Raw genomic sequence first — 27,444 nt, forward strand, 5'->3', positions numbered from 1 at the left:
GTTCAGTTGACCCTTCACAAACTCAGGCACGTTACTCTTCAACTCCGAGATGTAAATAAAAACCAGGAACAGTTCAGCACTTGCAGAACTGTTATTTGAAAACAGAGCAAGCCTTGTTCGTAATTTTTGCTTTCTAGTGGGCACTTCATTTAATCACTTTGTTTTGCTTATAGCTATGTAGTTTTGAGCCTGTGTGATAGCAGTAGGCAATGTAGTGGCTGGCAGAGCAGCTGCTGCTAACTTGTGTCATTTGGAAGGCATTGTGTCATTTAAAATCAGCTGTCTTGAAGTATCTGCGCTGCCTTTTAACTACACGGTTGACAGTATGGCATTATGTATGTTGGTGGCATTTGTCATACTGGTAGATCAAACTTATTTAATTTTTGTTGTCAGCAAGTTACAACTTGTGTGACTGGAAGTGGAATTGCAAAAGGGTTAGCCTGTGTCCTGTGAACCCTCTCACATTTTGCAAAAACAGAATATGTTGCTTGGGAAGTGGGGAGGAACAGTCAAGGGTAAGAGCGTGCACAAAAAGAAAATCTGGGTGATCTGGATGCGGGTTTCAGGGATACCCAAAAAAATTCGGTCAGATTCTCTAATCTGGTTAGTGAATCCCCAAATTTGTTTGGCCATTATTTCTTAGGGAATAATGGAGGAAACTATCTGGGGGGCTGTGGGGGAGTCATTTTTCAAGCAAACTCCACTAAATGTGCAGGGGACCTACCTGTCCACTAAAGACCCCTAAGTTTCAGGAAGATTGGACCCCAACATCCAATTCTATGGGTCCCTGAACAAGCCGCCCTCAGCCACTCTCCGTTGTTTCCTTTGGGGGGAAACGTTCCCAAAGCTTTCTAGGCAAAGGGAAACTTTAAACAAAGGCCAAAAGCCAGTCCCGTGCAAACTGAAGCAAAAAATCTCAGAGTTTAAAAGACAGCCCGCAGCAGCTTGAAGGGCTCTTTTGGAGCTTGGGTGGGATGGAGGGGCAGGAGGGGTATCTGCCTGCTGCCTCCTGTCCCCTGCTAGCCTCACACCACTTTTCCCCACAGCGCAAAGCTTGCCTCCTTTTGTGCCGCTGCCTTCTTGTTTGCTGCTGCTTCACCTCTGCTGCAGCTGCACATTGCTGAATAATCCAGCCAAGCAGAGTCTACCCTGGATCGCACACCCCTAGTCAAGGGGCCGAGTGCAGTGCCTGGATCGCACACCCCTAGTCAAGGGGCCGAGTGCAGTGCCTGGATCGCACACCCCTAGTCAAGGGGCCGAGTGCAGTGCCTGGATCGCACACCCCTAGTCAAGGGGCCGAGTGCAGTGCCTGGATCGCACACCCCTAGTCAAGGGGCAGAGTGCAGTGCCTGGATCGCACACCCCTAGTCAAGGGGCAGAATCCAGTGCCTGGATCGCACACCCCTAGTCAAGGGGCCGAGTGCAGTGCCTGGATCGCACACCCCTAGTCAAGGGGCAGAGTCCAGTGCCTGGATCGCACACCCCTAGTCAAGGGGCAGAATCCAGTGCCTGGATCGCACACCCCTAGTCAAGGGGCCGAGTGCAGTGCCTGGATCGCACACCCCTAGTCAAGGGGCCGAGTGCAGTGCCTGGATCGCACACCCCTAGTCAAGGGGCAGAATCCAGTGCCTGGATCGCACACCCCTAGTCAAGGGGCAGAGTCCAGTGCCTGGATCGCACACCCCTAGTCAAGGGGCAGAATCCAGTGCCTGGATCGCACACCCCTAGTCAAGGGGCAGAGTCCAGTGCCTGGATCGCACACCCCTAGTCAAGGGGCAGAATCCAGTGCCTGGATCGCACACCCCTAGTCAAGGGGCAGAGTCCAGTGCCTGGATCGCACACCCCTAGTCAAGGGGCAGAATCCAGTGCCTGGATCGCACACCCCTAGTCAAGGGGCAGAGTCCAGTGCCTGGATCGCACACCCCTAGTCAAGGGGCAGAATCCAGTACCTGGATCGCACACCCCTAGTCAAGGGGCAGAGTCCAGTGCCTGGATCGCACACCCCTAGTCAAGGGGCAGAATCCAGTGCCTGGATCGCACACCCCTAGTCAAGGGGCAGAGTCCAGTGTTCAGATCATGCACCCCTAGTTAAGGGGCAGAGTGCAGTGCTTGGATCGCACACCCCTAGTCAAGGGGCAGAGTCCAGTGTTCAGATCATGCACCCCTAGTCAAGGGGCAGAGTGCAGTGCTTGGATCGCACACCCCTAATCAAGGGGCCAAGTGCAGTGCCTGGATTGCACACCCCTAGTCAAGGGGCCAAGTGCAGTGCCTGGATCGCACACCCCTAGTTAAGGGGCAGAATCCAGTGCCTGGATCGCACACCCCTAGTCAAGGGGCAGAGTCCAGTGCCTGGATCGCACACCCCTAGTCAAGGGGCAGAATCCAGTGCCTGGATCGCACACCCCTAGTCAAGGGGCAGAGTCCAGTGCCTGGATCGCACACCCCTAGTCAAGGGGCAGAATCCAGTGCCTGGATCGCACACCCCTAGTCAAGGGGCAGAGTCCAGTGCCTGGATCGCACACCCCTAGTCAAGGGGCAGAATCCAGTGCCTGGATCGCACACCCCTAGTCAAGGGGCAGAGTCCAGTGCCTGGATCGCACACCCCTAGTCAAGGGGCAGAGTCTCATACACAAGCTTTTTTAACAGATTGACAAATGTGCTTGCAAGAAGCTTTTGTTTGGTTTGTGCTTTTTCAGCCCTTGTTTAGATTAATTAGTTTTCTTGCTCTTTTTAAAATAAGATTAGCTGATTTACTTCAGCTAAGTATTTGTTGTTCTCCAGTTTATTACAGACATGCTTTGTTCTGTTTAATTTTTATCCAAATTGAAGTAAAAGCATACCAAGCAGGGCCTCTCTATTTTACTGAGTTTTGTACAATGCCTAGCTGGCTTTAAGGATATACATAGTATTATTAATATAATGGGAAAGATTTTTTTTTAAAATGAAGTGTGAAATTTAATATTTATGTTACTTGCTGCTGCAAAAATGCTTCTAGCAGCACACTGGAAATCAGACAAGCTTCTGAAGCTACAACAGTGGGTTCGGAAAGTATGGGATGTTTTTATTATGGAAAAAATAGCAGACCACCTTCATTCTATTGATAAACCACTGTATCAGTCATCATTCTTTACGCAGTGGTTGCCCTTTTTGAATTACTTATACAATACTAATCAACTGCCTAATGCTGACATCAATACTTTTAGCTTCTTAGCTATATTATGAGAATATCTCCTCACTGTTCCCCCTTGCACTGTTTTTATAGTCTATTACATTGGCTTTGTTATTGTTATTGACCGTTCCAAGGTTTGTTTCTTGTATTATTGTTATATGTATTTATGAATATTGTAAATTGTAAAATGAAAAATAAATAGTTAAAAAAAATGAAGTGTGTATTTATTTTTCAATAGGTTCTGCTACAACAATATGTAAGACGATAGATTCCCACCCCTCGCACTCCTCAAATGCAGTTTAGAAAGTGTTTAAACTTGTGGCAAATGTTATCTGCTCATATATGGCCATATAACCATGGCTATTTTTTAATAAAAAAAGTTATAAAAGATTAGTTCATAAGGAGGCCATGCTAATTCTTACTAAGTATACTTTATTAAGCATATTCAAATCCTCAGGGAAGAATCAAGTATATACAATGGGGATGAGCTTGATACTCCATCTACTGTAATAACCTGGCTTTGGCTGCTTGAGAGGAAATTCATTTTCTGATAATGATTATTTTTGCTCCCAGCTCCTTTGAGAACTGTAGTTACTTATTGCCTCTTTGTGTCCTGAAGCCTGACAGACTTAAGTGTGATGCATTGTCCTGTTTAGTAAGAATTGCTTTCCTTACAGTGTGAGGTAAAGTTGGCTCCAAAGAGACTGCACTTGGATAGCAGATCTAGTGATGAAGATGGAGGAGAGGATGACTCTGATTCGGACGATGAAAGTTCCACTAAGGCCCAGTATTTTGGCTACATAAAGCAAGGCCTGTACTTTGTGACTGAAATGGAGCGGTTCGCACCTCGACGGAAACGGCCCCGCACTATTATAAAAAATTATCGCCTTGTGAACCTGAGATCCACAACTCCAGAGGAACTATACCAAAGAAAGGTAACAATTAGATATTTTCTACATTCCCCTCCTCTGCAAATAATTACACACAACTAGAGATGGGCACGATCCAAAAAAAAATACCGATTAAGCCGTTCGTGGATCCGGGACGCTGCCGAACCCAGGCCACTGATTCTAACCGATCAAGTCCCATTTCTGATCCGGAATCGGGAAGGCCAAAGCAGGAGGGCACCCCGCTGTTTCCAGCGATATAGGAATGGTGGTTGGTGGAAGTGGCTGCCAGGCCCAGTGGGCAGGGGGAGGTGGCAATGAGCCGCCTCCCTTCAGGGAGGGAGGAGACATTCCCCCCCCCACACACACACTTAGAGTAGAGGGGGGAGTTTTTAACCCGGCAACGAGCCGCCTCCCCTCAGGGAGGGGACATTCCCAGGGCTGGATCTACGGTTGCCAGCGCTCAGGGCAACCATAGTCAGGCTCTTGCGTGCGCGTGCGCGCTCCTGGGTCCCCCCCCCCCCGCCCACGCAGCAAGCCAGCTGTCCCGGTGCGCTGTGGAGCTGGCGGCAGCGTGAATGGCTCAGCGGCTGCCCCCGCCGTTCACCTGCCCCACAAGACAAGGGGTGGCCGGCTTGCCCGCGTGACCCTTGTCCTGGGGAAAGGCGAACGGCGTGGGCAGCCTACCAGCCACCCGCACTGCCTTTTGCCTTTCCCCAGGACAAGGGGCGGCTGGCTTGCCCACACGCCCCTCGTCCTGGGGAAAGATGAACGGCGCGGGCAGCCTCTCAGCCTCCCGTGCTGCCGTTTGCCTTTCCTTTGTGCCCATGGCTTCAGAACACCCCCTTCCCCCTCCCTCCCCTGGGTTGCTGCTCTGTGGTTGGAAGGAAGCCTGCTAATCAAGGAAAGCTGGGCTTCCATTCATGTTTCGAGGGTGACAGAAGGAGGGCAAACACAGCTCATTCCCCTGGCTCCGTTGCCCTGGGAATAAATTACTGGCGCAAGAGTGTCTGCAATTCCGAACAGAAACTGACCCATCCGATCAAGTCCCGAACAAGCAAACCCCCGACTGCTGGATCGGTGGCCATGGACGGAACCGATTAGCTGAGTCACGATGGCGCAAACGCCAAAATTGGGTGGTGGTGGGGTTGAAATTGTAATTCAGATCGTGCCCATGTCTACACACAACTATAAAAGGGGTTTTTGGGGTTAGAATAATATAGACAAGCCAACCTGTTCTCTGGACGTTTATTTATAAATAACTATGGGCTGGGGTGCAGGGTGGGTTGATATAAAACCTCCTTCCAATTAAGCATGTTTAGGATCTGTGGATTAGATGTGTTTTAATTTCGTATTCATGCCACCACCGTGCCCATATTTTTATGGCATTTGGGAGCTGTGCGTAATGTACCATGAATAGTTGCAGAAAGTGTCTGCAAGTTAAGAGCATATCAAATGAAAAAGCCTGCTGTGTACCACTTTCACAGTATTGTTTTGCGAGCCAATTAATGTGCAGATTTTTTTTTCTTTTGGTATATGTTTTAAATGTCTGTCTTTTGAGATAAATCTTCTGCTATGAGAATTCACCAGCTTCTCCCATCCAGCCCCTGCCCATTCACTATTTGCTGACCCTTCTGTATATCCACCAACAGAACTGAGCTGAGTAACACCTGGCACACACCCTCTTCTTCTGTGGGGCCAATCTGATTAGGCAAAGGCTATTTCATTTGGCTTTTGATTAAGGTGATGATGAAGATTGTTGTGATGTTACTCCTGACTCTTGATTTACCCTGATACCCCCTCTGTTCGTTGCTTTTTCTGCCCCTGTTTAAAAATGTCCTGTTTTTAATTATTGAACTGAACTGGAGAGGCAGAATATAAAAGTTTTTAATTCATTTGAAGCAAGTGATGTGGTATTTGGGAAATGCGATTTCCCAGCTAAGCTTGTTGCTATCACTTATGTTTAATACTTGGGGAAACTGTAACAAAAGATAAAATTCGGTTGAAACATTTATTTGCTTATTTCAAGCGTAGATCTTTGTTATGAAACTGAAAATGGCAGTTGCTGGTTTTTCAACTCATCCCATGGAGTCCATATATAATAAATTTATTTTTCATATTTTTTTTAAGATTGATAATGAAGAATATGGGGAAGCATTATCGTTAGCTCAAACCTATGACCTTGATTCAGACCTTGTTTATCAGAGGCAATGGAGGAAATCTGCTGTTAGCATTGCTTCTATTCAGGATTATTTGGTAAGTTTTTGAATCATTTTTTAGCATGTGAAATGAATGTTCTCAATTATGAATACAAAACTGAATTTGAAAAATGTTTCTCTACTGTTATCATGTAGACTGAGCTGTGAATAACTCTCTATTTAAGAACCTGATCAAGTAATTGGAAACAAACCTTCATGTAGGCAAGTGGATTTGATCTTCAGGTCAGGATTAAGGATAGATACGGGGAAAATAACGGAACATTTATCAACATGAACTTAGGGCTTTTAAGTGTATTATAATGTTTTGGCAATCTGCAGGCTCCATTAATTTGCTTAAATCTTTTCTTTCTTTTGCGGGGGACAGAGCAAAATTAATAAGCGTTCCTGGGTTCTTCATGAATGCTTGGAAAGAGTTCCTGAGAACGTGGATGCTGCTAAAGAATTGCTGCAATACGGATTGAAAGGGACAGACCTTGAGGCTCTCATCGCCATAGGGAAAGGAGAAGATGGCGGCAGGTTTGTGGGGGTGGAATGTGTTGGTTCAGTTCACTTCTGTTCCAGAAGTGGCTAATGGATACTAAGCAAATGCAGTTACAGCAAACACTTTAACAACCCTTAACTATATTATGGTTGACTGCCTGTCAGGCAAGTCTGCGGACCTTTACGATGTTGCTCTTGTGCTCCTCAGTCTTGTGAAAATGGGCTTGACAAGTATCTGGCTCCTTGACAAACAAGTAGATGGTCGAAATAGTGAAATTACAGGCCTGTGGAAGCGTTGGATGCGTGCAAAATGCTTTCTCAGACGGACCGTTCCAAATTTCTGAAAAAAATATAAGCAGTATTCTTGAAACTGGAAAGTAATCATGCAGGATTGAATGAAGCTTTTAAAACCAGCCAGAGTCTGAGTAAGAGAGAGTGCTGCTTTTGTATGGGTAGCAGTGTACATGTAGATTCCTCCCTCCACCTGCCCCAATCCCCTGATGCCTAACGTATTGACATGGAAGACAAGCAGGGCTGCAGGCCTCAGTTTGTCATGGCCCTCTGGCTCCTCTCCGCTGGTGCCAGATTGTGGTTTGATTATGATGGCTGCATGACTCATGTTGCATGTTGCTCAAAATGATGACATGAAACCAGACCAGGGATCCCCAATGTGGTGCCCACTGACACTTTGCCTGGTGCCCGCCGAGAGTTTTTAAAAAGTGGGTGGGGCCACATGTGGCCTTTGCCAAGCATGGCTTCTGATTAGCCATTGGAGATGTGATTGGCCGCGCAGATTTTTAGAAACACTGCTTTGGCAGAAGGTGCTTCTGTAGCACAAGGATCTTTACTGTGTGACTGAGGATAAGCTATGGCAGCCATTTTGTGGGAGCCATTTCTGGCTGTGCCCCCTACACAGTGTCAGAATTCCAAATCTGCCCACAGGCTCAAAAAAAGGTTGGGGACCCCCGAAATAGATCATTGTTAAACTGGCAGATGTTTTAGTTTTAATGTATGAATGCTAATACAAGCAAAACAATAGCTGGATGTACTGTGTGCAAAATTGATGCCTTAGGAAAATCAAAATTCACCATACGTATGTTAACTTCAGATTGAAAACCTTATTTCACTTTGAAAGTAACTGCAAATACGATACACAGTGCTCATTTTCTACTAGTGGGACAACATTTCCTTTGGGGGAGACTTTTGTCAAATCTCACTACCTATGGCTGATTCCCACATGGCACTGAGCATTGTTCGTGGGATCCTCTGAAACCCCAGAGCAATGTTTCAGGAATGTAGCAGCAGCAGAAAGGGGAGATGAGTAAATATTGTCTGCAGTCAGAAACCTGCTTGTGGTACTGTGGTTATAGCCCATGTATTTAATAATCTGTGATTACAACATTTCAGTGTCTGCTTTTAAAAAAACTCCCTCTATAAACCTGTTTATAGAACAGAATTGTTTTTTTCAGGATCATTACCATTGCTTGAAGAATGGCTTAATTTTAGGGAATGAATAATGTTTTAAAATACATATTTTGGGTTGAAAATATAAAACATCCCTCCTCCTTTTGGCTGAAAAGGCACACGAAGGGTTGTGGAGGCCTAAGAACATGCCTCTAAAAATTTTACTTTTGTTTGGTGTCCTATTACATTTTTAGAAGTAGCTCTAGTGAAACGTATTCTTGGCCAAATAGTACTTCATACATTCGTTGTCATTCTTCTCCTAGATTTATATTGCCGGGTGATGTGGACATTGATGAACTGTTGTATGAAGAATTTTTAACTCCTGAGGAAGAAGCAGAAAGTAGGAAGGAGCGGGAAGCCATGAAGCGCCAAGAACTTCTTCTATCAGTAAACTTTTCTAAGTAAATGATGCGACGACCTCTGTGTCCTCCTGTTATATGCATGGAATTGCCAAGGAAGTAGTCTTATAATTAAGTTTTATTTCTGATTAGATTGAGGTTCACATTAGAAATATGGTTCCTAGAAATTCCGTTTTTCTTTCCTTCCAGCTATGCTGATGGAAGAAGCAGGAGGGATTTTTGTCCCTCATCAGTACAGCCTACCCAACCCATTTCACAGAATCATAGAGTTGGAAGGGGCCATACAGACCATCTAGTCCAACCCCCTGTCCAGTTCAGGATCAGCCTAAAGCATCTCTGACATTTGGCTGTTACTCCATGTGTACCCTCCAACCCTAGGAATCAACTTTGCTTGGGCTGGAAGGGACTCCTGGAGGGGGCGGCGGAGAGGGAAGCAGGGAAGATTCACAGCCATCAGCACCTTCCATCAGTGGATCACTAGATCTAATCTCTGTGATGCACTTTGAGAGTAGTGTAGTTTACTGAGTTTCTGTTGGATTTTAGAACATGGAAACAAATTTACTTGGCCCAGCATTGATCCCATCTAATTAGTCCCATAATCTTTAGATTCTTGTCTGAATGCACATCAGTTTGAAATTAAGATAGTGCTGGAGATGATATCTGCTTATTGATTTACACTTGTTTGTAGATCCATTAAACTGTTTCTATCTGTTTTTCAATTTCAAAGACCTGCAAATTAGCTTATGCTAATAAAATCAATTAAATGCTATTAGTTAAAATACAAACATAAAATGTTTTAAAAATTATAACTTAAAAGCTGAGTCCTGGCTGGTAAAAAGCATGCTTGGTTGTGATTGCCATCTGGACATTCAGGAGCTGTCTACTCCTCGTTCGAAGGTTTATGCCTAGGCTCTGGTTTCTTGAGATAGACCAGAGATTCCGTTGGTATACCACCTACACGACTGCCCTGAAGTCTCAGTGCCTGGAGTGGCAGAGGTGTTCTTGAGAATGGTTTTTAGTCTTAGGTAGCTTCAGTATTTGCAACAATTATTTGATGCAGTTCAGGATTTCATGGCTGTCTTGACTATCATGAGTATAGACTGTACATGCTAGAATTCCTCACTGCTATTTAGTAGACATAAAACATATGGAAATGTCTCTCTTTCGACAAATTTAAAAACATATAGAAATGTCTCTCTTTCGTTTTGGAAACAGGTTGACTTTGGAACAGAAAGAACTTTGCCGTAGCAGGTTGAAACTGCTAACGTACTTGGATCGGCTAGCAACATATGAGGTACAGAAGATAATGCTTACATTTGGTTTTAGCTAAAAGCTTTAGGACATTTCTGATTGCGAGTTTGGTCATCATGAATTCAGAGCTTTTCTACTTTTCAGTTATTATAAATCATGATTCGCACAGCAGTAGGGCTGCATTCTGGCAATTTTTTTCCATGTGTGCAGGTGTGTATTAAAACTTCTGTTCGAACACAATCTCTCTACTGCCTGCCTCCCTTAGCTTCCTTCTAACAAACAATACAGTAAATTCCTCATGCATTTAAAGGTTTGTTGTGCTTTGTTTAGGAAAAGCTACGAGTATGTGCGCATTTGTGCTGGAATAAAAACATATGAAATATTCTTCACACAAGTGAAGAATACTTCATACTTTCTCAGATCACTGTGTCATGGCACCAGCGCATCACTGAAAGGTTTTGGATTATGAAAAATTGCTTGTAGTCTACAGAATAGTTAATGAGACATTAAAGTTTGCCTCCATTTGTTTCTCTTTGCATAGGAGTAGCGATGGGCACGAAACGGGAAAAAAATGAAATGAGAGTTTCGCGTTTTGTCGCATTCCACGAGTCACGAAACATGAACTTCCACAAAATTGGCCTGTTTCGTTATACGATTCATTAGTTTTGTGATTTGTCAGAACCCAGGACACTTCAATGCCCCCTTTCATACCTAGAGATGCCAAACTTGCAGGGAGACTTCAGCAGGCTCTCTTGCAGCCACCACCCTCCAAGTAGCTCTCTTCAGGCTTTCTTTGCTGACTTTTCCCTCCTGTCCTACTGGCTTCCTTCTCATCCTCCCATCCTCCTGCTGCTTTGCCATGCCATCCCCCCCGCCTCCAAGTTCTTGAAGGAAAAGCCGAGCAGAGTGGATCAGCTCAGGATCCACTTCGGGGAACTTGGGAGCAGGGGTGCGTGGGAAGGCATGTCAGAGCAGCAGGAGGATAGGAAGTAGAGATTCAAGGAAGGGTTCCTGAAGCTGGCAAGCAGCAGCAGAATGAGCTGTTGAGGCTGCCACTTCCACTACTCCACCATCCCGTTCTTAAAAACGGAGAAGGGAAACAGAGGGAAAGGATTCTCTGACTACAGTTCCCAGGTAAACTTGCACAGACCCACATTGCTCAGTTCCCAGGTTGGCAGGGAGAGCTGCCTATCAAGGTAATGTGGGCTAAGATTGGGGTTTCCATGGCAACAAAAGGTCTACAGACATTCCAGTTCTATGTTGCCTAGGGAATCAATGGATTGGTGCCAGCCTGTCTGGCATTGCAAAGCATTCACGAATTGAACGAACCGGCCCCAAAAGTCATGGATTTCATCAAAAACGTGGCTCCATGAAATACGGTTTCGCGATACACGAATCGGCCTGATTCATCACGAAATGTGATTCATATTTTGATTCGTGCCCATGTCTAGTCAGGAGAGAACTGTGCCAAAAAATTCGCAATTGCTTTGTTGTGTACGTTAGCAAGCTTTGAGGACTTCTGAAAAATTGATAACAATTGTTAAGTATTTTTGTAATGGTTTTTCTTCAGGAAATACTTGGAGGACCACATGCTGCTGAACAGAGATACAACGCGGAGTTCTTCAAGAAATTCCGAAACCAGAATATTATTCTTTCTGCAAGAACATATGCTCGGGTATTTAATACTCTCAATAAACAATTTTTAACAGACCACTTGTGATCAGTATTGACTCCTGCCATCACATCAAGAGGAGTCCATTTGTACAACACTTTTCATAGTAGAAAAAGTGGGTCTCATTAGTAACAAACCTCTGGGAGGGATCATGGCTCAATGGCAAAGCATCTGCTTTGAATTTCCGCTTAGAAGGATCTAGTAGTAGGTGATGCAAAAGACCTCAGCCTGAGATCTTGGACAGCTACGGCCTGTCTTGGTAAACAGTACTGACCTTGATAGGACAAAGGTCTGACTGAGTATAAGGCAGCTTTTATCTTCTTTCTCCGTTAAGTGGTAAAATGTGTCTTCCATGTTATCTTTTACCTTTCCATGGTCTCATCCCATGCCACTTACGCTAAGCCTACAGACCCAGATCCTCCCAGTCCGCTTGTTTAGGGGCCCTGAGATTTTAACAAGTATATATGTCAAATTGGTAGATTCTTTTTCTATTCAGTACAGTAATGAAAAATCTCTAGTTTTAACTATAAAAGAATGACATGTTTGCCAGATCATATGTTTGCTATGTATAAAAGAGGTAGTACATAAGAGAATCATCATAGCTTTGAGATATGGTTCTTTAGGAACCAGAATAGTTCAGCAGCTGTTTTCCTGAATATTAAAACTGAACTGTTTGTGCAGGAAAGCAATGTAAGAGCTCTGGAGATTTTGTTCACATATCACGGATCAGACTTGCTTCCACATCGGTTGGCAATTCTCTCTAATTTTCCAGAGACCACCTCTCCTCATGAATATTCCTTTTTGCTGCCTGAAGCTTGGTAAGTGTATACTTGCTGAATATCAGTGCAAAACTATAATTCTTCCCTTCTTTTAATGTGTGGGGCTTTAGTGAACAACAATTAGTGTTCTGGAAGTGTCAAATTAAAAACAATGCCTATGTGGCGCGCGCGAGAGAGATCGAGATCCAATAAATACATTTCTAGCCAAATGTTGGTTTGTTGATTTCAGTGGACAGCAGATAGAATGTTAACAGAGAATTAAACATAATTAAGAAATTGTGTGGCAGCCTTAGGAATCTGAACGCTCCTCCTTCCAAACTGTTTTCTTGGATGTCATAAGAGATTAACAGAGACAGGTAATGTTCATAAAGCAACTCCAGGCATTTTTCTGGGGCTGTAAAAAGTCACTGCAACCCTGTAGATCAGAATGCTTTGTTGTGTCAGGACTTTTGAGATCCTATTGCTTGCCTGTATTCCTGAACCATATTCTTCAGGAGATCTTCTCGTCAACTTCCGTTTCTGCTTCCTGCTTATATAGCATTGCTGAAATGTGAATTTGATATTTGGCTCTGCAACACTGCGGCTAGAAATGAGTTAAGTTTTTTTTTTTTTTTGCCAAATAGTGGTTGGTAAATCTGCCTTTTGAACTGCAGTCAGTCTGAACTGTTTCACAGCAAAAAGGAAATGCAGGTGCTTTTGCAGAATCTTTGTCCTTGAAAAGCACATACTAAGCTATAATTAGAATGCCTTTTATTTGAAGTTGTTTTATGTTTGCATATTAGCTGTAGAAAAAGACTTGAAGCACATTGCTGGAAGCCTGCACATCAGGGCTGGAAATACTTCAAAAGTCTCTGCATAATCACTACATGTTAAATTCTTATCTTTAAAAGATGGTTTTGAGGAAAACATGAAGTTCTCTTATTTCAGCCTATGATTATCCAATACATAAAAAGACTTTGTTCACAGGCTGATTTTTTTTTTTGCCGTTGAAGATGTTTGAGTCAATTACGATTTTTTTTTTGCCTTAATATGATTTCATTGCTGCCAAAGTACAAACCTTTGTCAGGGATTGGTAGTAGGCAGCTGAGGACACAGAAGTTGGATGGATGTTTAGAAGAGATTCCCCCCCTTAAAAAGAGGGTCAGTCCCAAGCCAGAGTCTGAAGAAGAGACTGATTCTTTCCTCCTTTTTCAAAAGAGGATCGAGTTGCTAAACCTGGTGACTGAAACTGGCTCTTCCAAGAAGCATTCCTAATTGAAAAATTGAGTTGAGAGCTAATAAATGCCATGTCTGACATGAAAATGCAGTGCTTTATTTGTGTTATTTGTAGTCCACTTTTCTCATTGAGACTCAGGATGGATTACACAATATAAGTTCATGCAGTTAATAGGATGATACATCTAAAAAGCAATTTAATAGGTCTGGGATTGCAGAAATCTGAACAAAGCGTAAGTATTAAACATGACATGTTAAACAACAATAGTTGTGGGAGATGATGGTAAAGGAGGTTGCTGCTGAATGTGACATTTTCCTGTACTTTCAAATTCAAACTTCATGGTACTTAAGGATCTTCACTGTACATGTAGCTTAAACCATTGGCATGCTGGATAAAGATAATTTCTGAAACCTAAATTAGATGAAAATTCACTGGGATGCCACACATAGGCTGCTCTGTTTTTTGTAAATAACAAGATGAGCTCTTTCCAAAGCAGGAGACATTGCAGGGGTATGAAAAATCAAGTCTCTTGTAAGGGTTAATTCCGGATTAAAAATAAATCTTAAGAAAATCAATTAGTACAAAAGTAGAGATCAACTCTCCCTTTTCCTCAAGGATATTTTTTCTTTGCAATGTGCAAAATGCTTAAAGGCCAAATTATACTCATTCAAATTGTGTAGTCTTCCATTTCTGCCTTGAATCTCAGTGAGAAATATAGGTCATAATAATAGAGTAATTTTAGGGTACTACTGAAAAAACAGAGGGGGGGGGGATGAAATGAGTGCCATACTTTTAAGGAGAAGTTTTAGTTACTCAAAAAGTACAGCTTGAAAAAGTCTGAGAACTTTTTGTACATTAGAAAAATTGTGACATTTTGGGAAGCTCTGAAAAAAAACATTTCATTCATTCAATAAGAACAAATATTTCATAGGATAATATAGCACACGGTACAGCAGTATGCACCTTTTTCTTTGTTGTTGGGTGTATTTGTGTGTTTTTTTCTTGTAAAAACTAAGATGTTTGTACTTTTAAGTTCCATGTCAGTTAAGTTTACATAAGTTATAAACTAATCATTTAATGTTATTAAAGCAGCAAAATTGGTTTGAGTTTGATAGGAAAGTTCCTGTTGCATATATATTTAATCCCCAACCCCATGGCTTCATAATTTCTGGAAATTTTACATTGCTGTAAAAAACAACAACATACCTCTTCTCCCTAGTATCTTGATTTGTATCCCTCCTTCTTTCCTTTAGTGAATAGTTATTTTGTTCTTGAGTTCCTCAAACCGTTTTTGCCAGAAATCTCTAAATAAAAATAGGGTGTGGGGGGTTTGCTGGTTACTGTTTTGCAGTACCAGATTTTGCCACATAATTTCAAGGGGCTGTACGACTGTTTTGCTTTTACATTGTATACAGTGAACTCTGTTGAAAACATCAAGTGTTTTTAACAGTTGTATAAAAGATTTAGTGCGAGTCAGTTCATGAGGACTAGATTGACTCCTTAGCTCCATAAGTGTAAATGTGGTGGGCATTGTATCCTGTGAGACTTGCGTCATGACGAACGCTGCATTATTGAAAACAAACAAGGTCTGGTGTTGTGGGAATACTTGGGAACTGTGTTAAATAAGGACACTTTGGACGACTTGGTAGTTCACACTGGAAGTGAACCAAACAACTCACACTGTTCAGTTTTTGTGACGGCCAGTCTTCACTTTAGTGTTCTCTCAAATTCTGTCTGCTCTCATACTTCCCAAAATTGTGGCTAACTTTTTGTTCACTGTCCGTCTTCTGTGCAGCCCCACATGGGACTGCGCCTGCGCAGGCCTGCCGACTGGATTTTTCTTTCTAGCAAACGTCCACTAGGGGGCGCACGTCCGACCCAATGCGCATGCGCAGCCGTTTCCCACCCGAGCGACATTGGGCGACGTCGCCCCCTTTCCCCTCAGTTTCTTCTTTGCCGCCGACCGGTGAAGATCTAGCTGTCCGCTTTTCTGAGGAAACTTTTTCTCAGGAAACTTTCTGATCGTGAAGATGTCTGAGAAGTCACTTTTTAAGCGCTGTTCCACCTGCTCCACGAAGATGACGAGGACGGACGGTCACTCCGTGTGCCTCGAGTGCCTGGGCGAAGGGCACATCGTCGGGAAATGTGAGCACTGCCAACGGTTCACCCCGAAGGCGAGGGCTGAGAGGGCGAATAGGCTGAACGCCCTGCTGTGGAGACGGGCGATGCGGGCGTCGGGGGCCCCAGGTACCCCGGGGGGGCCGCCACCGGCTGGTGGGACGGTTGACGCCCCCCCTGAGACGGAATCTGTCCGAAGAGCCGCTTCCACTTCGCGTTCCCGCTCGCCGGATCGCCGACAAGCCCAACACTCGACCCCGGATCCGAAGGAGGCTGCGAGTTCTGCGTTGGGTCGCAAGCACTCCACTCTGCAGTCGGATCCGACTCGGAAGCGGCGCCGTTCCAGGTCCCCATCGAGGTCGGAACCGACTGCCACATCGGCTCCGAAGGTGCCGAGGACTTCGTCAGCTCCGAACGTTTCGGCTGGGTCGGTTCCCAAGCCATCGGATCCGACTCCGACTCTGACGGCGTCGGCTCCGAAGCCCGCTGAATCGGTTCGCACTGGTTGTGTTCCGAAGGCAGGCCCTCGATCGGATCCGAAGGTTTCGGATCCGTTGTCTATGTCACCGGCTCCGATTGATCGGAACCAAAGCTCCGATCCGACTTCAGCCTCCAAGGGCAGAAAGAAGTCGAAGAAAAAATCTAAGCACCAGCAGTCGACGTCGGTTCAGACGGATGAAGTCCTCTGGGAGAAGCCCTCGACCCCGTCGCCACACCTGTCACCTCCGTTACACCACTCCACTGATGACGATGGTGACCTGCCCGACGCTCCGACTTGGGCTGCCGAGACGTGGCATGCCGATGATTATATGGGAAGGGAGGACCGGCCTTATCGCCTCCCTCGGAGTGGCTATGACAGAGAGGGCTCCCTGTATGCCAGCTCTCCATCATTTGGAAGGGAGTATTGGGGTGATACTCGTAGTGAGTTCTCCCACTATGGTTCTCCCAGGCGCGTCTCCCCTTACCAACGTGCGGAGCCTTATCAGTGCCCGAGTCCCAGCCCACCATCTGACCCCTCGCCAGATGACATCATTATTGGGACTGGTCGTGTGTCACCCTCTGAGGACTACCGGCTCTATTCTGAGCAGATAGTCAGAATGGCCGGTTCTCTCGACATCGAGATATCGGCTGTGGATCCTAAGCCAAAGGACAAGATTCTACAATATGTCCAGTCCGGTAACCCTCCAACTATTGCGTTCCCGTTCACCGAGGGCTTGGTGGAAATCATTCACGACATCTGTGAGAAACCGGCCTCAGTGTACCCTACGTCCCGCAAGCTGGAGGCCCTGTACAAGACGCGAGATGACGTTTGTGCGTACCTCTTTGCACATCCGCCTCCTTCTTCCCTCATTACGGAGGAAATGCAGACCCGCCAACGCCAGGGGTCTTATGCGGTGCCCATTGACAAGGAGAGTAGGAAGCTGGATTCCCTGGGCAAGAAGTTGTATCCTTCCGCTGCCCTGACGCTGAAAATCTCTAACTACTCGGCCATTATGGGGGCGTACCAAATATTCCTTTGGAACCGTATGGCGGCCTTCATGGAGAAACTGCCGACAGACCAGAGGGTGTTGGCAAAGGTGATCCTCGATGAAGCCCTGCGGCTGTCTCGGCAACAAATAAACGCGGGCCGTGACACGGTTGATACCTCTGCGAGGGCGCTAGCTTCCTCCGTCGTCCTCCGCAGACACTCGTGGCTCCGCACGACTGCGTTGCTGGTCGAGACACGTAATAAGGTTGAGAATCTGCCCTTTGAGGGTCAATCCCTGTTCTCATCCAAGACGGATGACTACCTCTCCCAGAAACGCAAAGATCGGCTGACAGCCCGTTCCTACGGCATTCTCCCGGCCAGACCATCCACCGAAAATCGGTTCCAGTATTGCCCTTCACAGGGCTATCGTGGTCGGCAACAGCGATACCAGCCGTATCCTCGTTATGGGTCCTACAGGCAATTCCAGCAGCCTGCAAGTTCCTACCAACGCCAGAGGCCTAACTACCGCCCTCGTCGCGGTCCCCAAGCCCACGATGCCAAAGAGTCAGCAACGCAGCCAAAGCAGTTCTGACTAGAATTCGAACAGTCTGTTGTGTTTGGGAACAGATTGGTTCAGTTTGCCTCTGCATGGGCAGAAATTACATCCGATAGTTGGGTTCTTAACATCGTTAATGTTGGATATAAAATTCAGTTTGATGTTTACCCAGTGTTGTCTCTTCCTGACCGCTCAATGCAATCCTCTTCTCATAACTTACAGGCTGAGGTTGTAGCATTGCTAGAAAAGGGGGCTGTGCAGGAGGTGCTCCCTCAGGACCCCCCTTTAGGCTTTTACTCCTGGATGTTCCTGGTAGACAAGAAGGATGGAGGGGTACGACCCATCTTAGACCTACGGGAACTGAATAAATTTGTTCTCGTCAAGAGGTTCAGGATGCTTACCTTGAACACGGTCCTCCAGTTAATGCCCGAGGACATGTGGTTCGCTGTTCTGGACCTCAAGGATGCATATTTTCATATTGCCATCCATCCTAATCATTGGAAGTACCTTAGGTTTCTATGTAACAATAAGGCCTACCATTACCGAGTGCTTCCCTTTGGTCTCTCAACAGCCCCACGGGTTTTTTCTAAGTGTATGGCTGTGGTGGTGGCTTATTTGAGGGGACGGGGTTGTACCATCTATCCCTACCTTGACGATTGGCTTCTAGCAGCTCCCTCTGCTGATGCACTCATGGCCCAGATTAGTACAGTGATGCTCACCTGCTCCCAGTTAGGGCTTTTGGTCAATTTGCAAAAGTCTAACCTTACCCCATCCAGAAGAATACTGTTTATCGGTATGGAACTGGATGGTGCTGTAAACAGAGGTTTTCTGCCCAGGGAGCGTGCATTAAGAATTGGCAGGATGGTGAACCTTTTTTCCAAGTGCAGGTTCCAATCCGTGACAGCGATTCAGAGGCTGCTGGGCCTCATGGCCTCTTCTACAGCTGTCACCCCTATGGCCCGGTTGCACATGCGACCTCTCCAGCTGTGGTTCCTGTCGGTTCATGATTTTGAACACGAGTCCCAGAATAAACGATATTCCATCCCCAGAGGGATTATCCGTGCCTTACAATGGTGGCTTGATGACACTAACCTCCTTGGGGGTGTTGCATTTGGGTCCGTCCAAACCGAGATCACAATCTCGACTGATGCCTCCACGATAGGATGGGGAGCCCAGTGTGGAGCCCTTAGGGCACATGGGGTTTGGTCAGAGCAGGAACGGGAAGATCACATTAACCTGCTAGAATTGAGAGCGGTCCGTTATGCCCTTATCGCTTTCGCAGACACGCTGCAGCAGAAAGCAGTTCAGGTGCTCACAGACAATTGCACCACGATGTTCTACCTGAACAAGCAAGGGGGCACTACATCCAAGGCCCTCTGCGACGAGGCCGTTCGGACCTGGAACTGGGCCGTGGACAGAGGCGTGTTCATTCAGGCGGTCCATATTCCCGGCACCACCAATGTCATCGCGGACACGCTGAGTCGGATGCGATTCGACAGCTACGAATGGACCGTAGCAGACAATTACCTGAACGCCTTCTTTTTGGACTGGGGGTTCCCAGACGTAGACCTCTTTGCGGCAGAGGCCAACAAGAAGGCCCCGCAATTCTGCTCCAGGGGAGGGCTAGGTCACCGCTCCCTAGGGGACGCGTTCCAGATACGCTGGACAGGGCACCTGTTTTATGCCTTCCCTCCGTTCCCACTGCTGTCTCGGGTCGTCAGCAAAATCCAGAGGGATGGGCCGCACTTAATTCTAGTGGCCCCCTTCTGGCCCAGACAGGCATGGTTCCAACATGTCATGCAGCTTTCGCAGGGGTCATATTATCGGTTCGCACTGAACCCGGACCTTCTGTCCGACAAAGGAGTTTGGTATCACGACCTACCCAAACTCAACCTCACTGCTTGGCACATTCGGGGACGGAGGGGATGTCTGACAGGGTAGCTGAAATTTTGTTGAATGCCCGTAGGGACACCACTCGCAGGTCATACGCAGCTAAATGGAAGCGTTTTGAGGCCTGGGCTGCTGACACCGCAGTTAATGTTTGGGATTGCCAGTTGTCTTCTGTGTTTGAGTTCCTCCTGTCCCTAAAGGATGGGGGACTCTCTAATTCCTCTATTAAAGTTTATTTGGCTGCCATTTCAGCCTTCCACCCTAAAATAGATGGGAAGATGGTGTTCTCCCACAGTTTGTCGAAGTCTTTTTTGAAAGGGTTGTACAATATGTTTCCACAGGTCAAGGAAATTGTTCCCCAATGGTCACTACAAGTAGTATTGGCGGGGCTTATGAAATCACCTTTTGAACCACTGGCCACCTGTGAATTGAAATGGTTATTCTGTAAGGTGGCCTTTTTGATAGCCATTACGTCTGCCCGTAGGGTTAGCGAGCTGGCTGCACTGAGGTGGGACCCTCCCTTTTTGAAGGTCCATCAGAATAAGGTGGTGCTGAGACCTGACCTTCGTTTTAGACCCAAATTGTCCACGCAATTTCACACCTCACAGGACATTGTCCTACCTATCTTTTTTCCTGACCCTTCTGATAACTCTGAAAGGGCCTTACATTCTTTGGATGTGAGAAGGGCTATTTTATTTTACCTCCAACGTACATCACAGTTTAGGAGTGCCAAACAACTGTTTGTGTGCTATTATGGGCCCAGGAAGGGAAAGGCTGCTACAGCCCAGTCAATTTCACGTTGGGTCACTCAAGCTGTTAGAGCCTGCTACTCGCATGCTCAGTTACCTTGCCCCTTGGAACTAAAAGCTCATTCCACCAGAGCACAGGCTGCTTCGGCGGCCTTCTTTAGGGGCGTGCCCTTGCATGACATCTGCAGGGCTGCAACGTGGTCGTCTTCTGACACGTTCGCTAAACATTACGCACTAGATGTGTGGGAAAGGAAAGAGGCTGCTGTGGGTCAAGCAGTGCTTCAGTCTCTTTTTCGGTGAGAACACATGCCCGCCTCCTGGGTAAGTGGCTTGTGAGTCTCCCATGTGGGGCTGCACAGAAGACGGACAGTGAAAACAGAGTTGCGCTTACCGTAACTACTGTTCATTGACGTTTTCTGTGCAGACACACAACCCTCCCTCCTACCCCGCTGTGTTCTTCCAGATAATGTGAAGGCATTCGGCGGCAAAGGAGAAACTGAGGGGAAAGGGGGCGACGTCGCCCAATGTCGCTCGGGCGGGAAACGGCCGCGCATGCGCATTGGGTCGGACGTGCGCCCCCTAGTGGACGTTTGCTAGAAAGAAAAATCCAGTCGGCAGGCCTGCGCAGGTGCAGTCCCATGTGGGGCTGCACAGAAGACGTCAATGAACAATAGTTACGGTAAGCGCAACTCTGTTTTAGGGGTTATAGAGTGCTTTAAAAAAATCTTAAAAGATAAACATGAAGAACCACAGCCTCTGCTGTGCAGATGCATGCGTGTGCCCCTACCCACCTTACATTGACTAGACCTTTTTAGTATGAATTTTGCCCATGCTGAAAGCACAAATTTTGATGCAGAAAGCCTAAAAATGTAACTGTGCCCGAGCTTACACGGCATCTTAACCTGACAACCTGGAAAATACATTTATACTATTTCATTTAGAATAGGTGCAGCATGTTGTAATTTTTAGCATCCATAATGGCTTAAAATAAAAGCCTTTTCTCTGAGCTCTTCGTTTCCATTTTGTTTCCTTCTCAGTTCCTCCAAAGAGTGTAGAGGCTTTAAAAGATAACGGGTTTTTAAGGATTATTAACCTTTTGTAGAAAGAGGTGTTTGCCAGTTTAAATTAATAAGACTTTTTATTAGATTTTATACAGCCTAATTCAGTCCGTGATAGCTTCTTGCTTCTGCTGAGTTAGTCGTTTAAAGGCTGTAGGACTTTTTTTAATAACGTATTTTTATGTCTCAGAATGCAACATTGTCATATATGGGAGCAGTAATGTGGTATGGTGGATGGAGAAATCAGCCATATCCAGTTTTGTCATTCTTGTGAAAAGCCAATTAGACAACCTAATCAAAATCTAGTTCATGAATATGTGTGTTGTTCCTAATTAGCGTTTAAGGAAATAGTGCATATAAACAAACACACAAACAAAAACGTCTTAAGAACACTGTACAAAGCCAAGTGTATTTTAAGTTGTCTTTTGATAGCCTTTTCTTAACAAAAAAAGAGCACAACTTGAAAGTGCCCTTGCTGGCCACTTTAAAATCTAGAATCTGGTTTATAACAATTGCTGGCTGTAGGAGTCTTCTGGCTGCAAAGGATTGCAGCTATTTGCATTGAATTTTTGTGACTTTTTCCCTCCTATTAAAATCAAGCCTTTGAATACCCGCCAAAAATTAATGGGCTTCCCTACCTTCCCCCAATTATTTTGTTCCAGAAATATGATAAATAAATACCAATTTCCTAGCATTACGTCCTGGGTTCTTTTCACTAAGCATTGTAATATCACAGTATCTTTTTGGGCTATCTTAAATGTATGTCGAAGTGTTGGCCCTCTTTCTTCTTACTACTATCAAAGAAACTACCATTATGGAGCTGCGGGGAGGGACTACAGCTCAGTGGTGGAACATTTTCTTGGCATGCAGAAGGTCCCAAGTTCAGTCCCTGATACCCGGTAGTTGGTGATGTGAAAGACTTCTTCCTAAGACCATGGAGAGCCACTGTCAATCGGAGTAGACAGTACAGCCCTCGATAGACCAATGGTATGATTCGGTGTAAGGTAGCTTCATGTGTGTGAACACTTTTCTGCTACAGTTGAACCCTGTTTTGGCAATGGCTTCCACAATGAAGATCACTTATTGAGTGATCCCGATTGAATTATTACATAAGGGATAGCTATTATGTGATATACGAGCTCCTCACCTCACCGAATAAAACTGTGTGGAACAGTGCAGCAAATCATTTAGATGCTGATGGTGGCATGCCATTATGTGATGTTACAGTCAGTGGCTTTCAGTGAAGGCTGATGAAATCCAAAAGCAAAACCCAGGCAAAACATTTTGAAAGGCTACCAAAAATAGATTGAAAAAGGAGTCCATATATAGGAGCGAAAGCCATTTTGCTTGATCGCTAGTTTTTAACATTGGTTTCGGAGCAGCTTGACCTTACTAGCATTATTATTATTAGCATTATTCATTGGTTGCTTGTATGCATAGTATTCAAGCAATCCCAGTGTCATTCCTTACAAGGGTTGCTATTTTTAAAGGAGTAAAAGTCCAGCAGCACTTTCATAGGATTGAAGTGGGAAGGGCGTTTCTCTTACATGCAGACTTTGGGAGCGATATGGCTGACCAGTGGATGTCGGAACAATCACAAGGAAAACAAAAAGGAAGGAAATTACAACTGTAGCTGTAGGCTGTGCCTTGCTGGTGTATTGTATATTGGTCTCGAAGCATATGGGCATACCCAAGTAGGTTGTTTCTTCTTTTTGCTGGAATCCCCCTTACTAGCATTGGGTGATGTATTTGCATTATCTGGTAGCCACTGTGAAGAAGACTGCTTCAGGTAAGAAATCTCATGCTGCATATGTGTAAATTGATGCATGAACACATAATGGAAACAGCTGTTGTCTGCCTACAACTTCCAATTTACCCATGTGTAGGAAGGTGCGATACCATAAACTGCATGCGTGTTAACATGGCAGAGGAAGCCTGTGAAGTGTGTGCATCTCCAGCATAGCTTTAAAAAAGGTAATCCTTTCATCAGTGGAATGGATCGATTTGTGTAGATATGTACTTTAGCACTATGTATGGTTCTAGAGGTTGCAAGATGAGCCTTGCTTTGGAGTCTGTTATACTGTATGTGTGGCTGAAATATTTCTAGACCTAATCATGACCATGGTTGAGAGAAAAGGAGTGGTTTTATTTCTGGCTCTTTGACTAAAGATTTTTGGCACGCTTGGTGTACCTAAAAGTCTATGGCTGTCTTGTAACTATCCTGCAATACATTTTCATATTCCAGTGAACCATATTAGGCATGATTTGTAAATACATCTAAGAACTGCAACGTGCAGATATCTAGAGAGAGCGCTGTTACTGCCGGAATGATCAGTTGGGGAACTCTTCGGCTGGACTAATGGTGGAGGATCATTCAACACTTCACCTTTGTAAAAACCATTTTGGCTGATCCGGCAAGTTGCCCACTTCCTCTGAACTGAATCTAACCCCTTCCCTGAGCCAATTTGTATTTGGCAGGTTCCTACTATCTTTAGCTGCTAATGAAGTCCTGGCAGCTGACAGTGTATGCACATACTCTGAACACGGACAGGTTGTGGGGAAAATTTGGAAAGGTAATTAATTCTAATTTTTTTTTAAGATGGAATTTTCTATGTCCCCAAACGGCTGCTTTATTTCTTTTAGAAAATTAAGGTACATGAGCTCAAATAAATAAAAACAACAACAACACAGAGGCCTTGGCTCAATGAAGTGCAATTCTGATAGACATGTCTACATAGTTGTCAACTCATCTTGTTCCAAACAAGGAATATGGAGAAATATTAACATGATAATTTCCTGAGCTCCTGCTTGTTATTTATAGTGACACAATATATCTGTTTCATACTAGGCAGGAGCTACTATGTTGCTTATGTAGGAAGAACGATGATCTAAGTGGTATACAGATGAAGATGAGCTGTGGTCTACCTACAGGACTTTATTATTCTCATCAGTCCTAATTTGACCAGAGATCTGCTGATACCTTCCGTTCTCGAAGTAACTTACTGGCCCATACTATTACCTAGGGGTGTGCGCTTTGGGTTTCCAATTCAGGTAATATACTTGAATCGGACCCGATCTGGGACATGCTGGCTGTCATGGTCAGGGCTGGGGTTCTGGCTTGAGTGCCAGGCTGAGCGGGAGGGAGAGAGCGAGAATCCAAAGCACACCAGGGCCGAGAGCCAGAAAGTCCATTCGTCAGGGGAGCAAGCAGAGGAGAGTCGGAAAGCCGAGCTGAGATCTGAAAGCCGAGTCGTCAGTCCAATGCAGAGACGATCAAGGGGTGGTCGAGGACAAAGCCAAGGTCAGGACACAGGAGATCTATCCGAGCAAGGGCAGGGTACAAGGCAGAGGTGAAGCTTCCAGGAGCCGAGCTACTGGGTGCACGGAGTGGTGAACAATGTTGCTCCCCCCCTTATAAGCTCAGGGCATCATAAGAGGACAAGGGCCAGGTGCTTCTCCTTTTCTTGATTGCCTCGTCCTCAGCATTCAGCTCCGCATTCAGCTCCGTTTGTTGCTGGGCTTGCAGGCGTGCACTCTTCCGCCGTTCCCAAACCGCCTCCCGTGCTCGAGCCTTCTGCCTTGCTGCCAGCTCACAAAACTTGGTTCTCCAAGGCACCAGTTGCTCCTCCTCTCTGTGCGACCCCTCCCCTTTGCTCTCTTGTACTGAGGGACCAGGTTGCGCTGAGGGACCGGGTTGCTGGTCGCTGGATGGCTCTTCAGGGACTGCGAGCGAGTCTCCCGCTGGCTCTTCCAGCTCCTCGGAGGAGGAATCATCAGCGGGTAGAAAGCCCAGCAGACGCTGGCCCCAATTCAGAAATCCCAAATCAAAGCTTTCTGAAGCATTTGTAATGCTTTGGAAAGCTTCAGGGCCAAGTTTAAAGGGCCCCTTTCCTGCTGCTTGCATGCGGCAGGGCCCTTTAAACATCCCCCCAACCCCAGCTCCCCACCCCTGCTTACCTTGGGCCTGCTGGTGGTTGTAGAGGTGGCGTTGACGGCAGCATCTGCCACCTCAAATGGCTGCCTCAAGTGGCCATTTGAGGGGCAGGAAGGGCCGGAAGAGGCAGCTCCAGCCTTCTCCGCCTCCCTGCAGGTCTAGAGAATGTGGTGTGGTGGCTGCAGCAGTAGCTCCAGCCCTCTCTGCTGCTCTGCGAGCTGCTGCAGGCTAGAGGAGGCGGTGTGGTGGCAGAGAAGCTGGCTCCAGGCTGTCCCAGCCTCGTCTGGGTCGCAGCAGCAGCAGAGGAGCCGTGCTGCCACCGCCCAGCTGATCACCCTCCTCCTCTCCCTGCCAGCCAGGTAAGTGGGTGGGGGGTAGAGGGGTTGCCCCAGGGGGTGGGAGGTGAGGGTGGGGGGTTGCTCCCCCTCATTTCAGTATGCTCCGAATCTTTACGGAGCATACCAAAGCGAGTAAATACCAGAATTCCGAAACGACTTGCTGCTTCAGAATTCTGGTATTTCCGAATCCCCCCCCTTTTGGGTGAACTTGAAGCAGAAAACCCGAATCTTTTTGGGATGCACACCCCTACTGTTACCATAGAAATTATTCTCCTTATGGCAATTGTGGGATTAGTTAGTGTTATTTAATGACCCAGTCTTGTCCTGGGCCTTCTTACTATCCTCTTCCAGCACAGTCAAGTATTAAGGTAGGTAAATAAATACCAGTAATGAACAGCAGCATAAATGGATTGAGCTGTGAACTTGAAGGGCATTTTGTCCGTTGCTAGACAGGGAAGGTAAGACTGCTCTTGACACGAAGATCAACATAACAGAATTTACAAAGAATGAGAGCAGGAGAACAAAAGGTTAGCAAAAGATAAATATTTGAAAAATTGATTTGCCACTTGATGAGAGTTCAAGGTCGGCATATATTTTTGAATAGCTATTTCTTGAGCTGTATCTTTTGGCTGACAGCCTGTTGTCATCTTTCATATTCTTCTCTTTCTCTTAACCTTTGTTCTGATAATATTTATTGGTTAGGAAGTATCTGATACAGCCAGAAGGCAGAATTTGTTTCCCAGATAGATGGTAATATTTTCCCCACCACCCCAAAATTTGTTACGAACATAAAAAGAGCCATTCTGGGTGAGAGCAGTGGTCCATCTTGTTCTACGCTGCTCTTCTTATGTTTGTAACAAACTTTCAGATTAAAATCCAGGTATTCCGAATAAAAAATCAGGTATTCTGAATTTTTACTGAATTTTCAAAATAAATAAATAAATGGTGACATTCAGCCATTGTTTTCTATGGGAAAATCACTCCAGGAGCTATCTGGTGGGCTGGAGGGGTCATCTTTTAACTGAACTTCACCAAATTTGATGGGAATCTACTCTCTACTGTTCTCTAAAGATCCCCCAAGTTTCATAAATATTGAACCCTGGGGGCCAATTTTATGGGCCCCCAAAGAAAGTGCCCCCACCTATTCTCCATTATTCCCTACGGGGAAAAATATTGGGGGACTATCTGGGGGTGGCATTTTTCATGCAAACTCCACCAAATTTTCAGGGGACCTATTCATGCCTGTCCTCTAAGCCCCCCCCCCCCCAGTTTCAGGAAGATTGGACCCCGTGGACCAATTCTATGAGCCCCTCAACAAGGTGCCCTCAGCCATTCCATTGTTTCCTATGGGGAACAAATCAAAGCTGACTCCCATTGCAGAAACACACTGGGGCAAGGTTGCCATGGCCAAGACCTCCAAAGGCAAAGCTGAGCTCATCCCAGAGAAAACCCGATAGAATAAAACTGAAGCACAGGAATGGAATCCTCCCCTGAAACAAAGTGAAGGGAGGGAACCAGCACCACAGCAGAGAATCACTTCCATCCCACCCAAACCAAACTGAGGCAAGCAACACTGTTCCAACTGAGCCCACCGAATCAGTGTCCTTCACAGCAGCCAGACACTGGGTTCAGCAACTGGGGGAACGTCCCAGAACAGAACCAAATAGTATGCAAGCACAAAATATTCCCTTGCTTTAGTTTGCTTCTGTTGGACTAAGCCATGCGGATTTTCCCTTAGCAAGTTTTGTTGTTCTGCAAGCCTAATATTTTTTTTATAATTACAGTTTCTCTTAATCAGTCCAGTAGCTCAGAGGTCAGGCGGTATGCAGCTTACAGG

General features: G+C 45.7%; 1 protein-coding gene across 1 annotated transcript in view; it reads left to right on the forward strand.

The window, feature by feature from the left end:
* The window catches only part of NBAS (NBAS subunit of NRZ tethering complex), a 235,639-nt gene that overhangs the window by 40,067 nt on the left and 168,128 nt on the right, over positions 1-27,444 (forward strand). Inside the window, exons 15-21 of the mRNA XM_054979414.1 lie at positions 3,847-4,104; positions 6,187-6,312; positions 6,640-6,791; positions 8,483-8,620; positions 9,794-9,872; positions 11,400-11,504; positions 12,183-12,319. Of these exons, the coding sequence (XP_054835389.1) occupies positions 3,847-4,104; positions 6,187-6,312; positions 6,640-6,791; positions 8,483-8,620; positions 9,794-9,872; positions 11,400-11,504; positions 12,183-12,319 (995 nt within the window). The remainder of the gene's footprint in view (positions 1-3,846; positions 4,105-6,186; positions 6,313-6,639; positions 6,792-8,482; positions 8,621-9,793; positions 9,873-11,399; positions 11,505-12,182; positions 12,320-27,444) is intronic.

The sequence above is a fragment of the Eublepharis macularius genome, chromosome 1 (assembly GCF_028583425.1).
Source record: "Eublepharis macularius isolate TG4126 chromosome 1, MPM_Emac_v1.0, whole genome shotgun sequence".
Classification (NCBI taxonomy): Eukaryota; Metazoa; Chordata; class Lepidosauria; order Squamata; family Eublepharidae; genus Eublepharis; species Eublepharis macularius.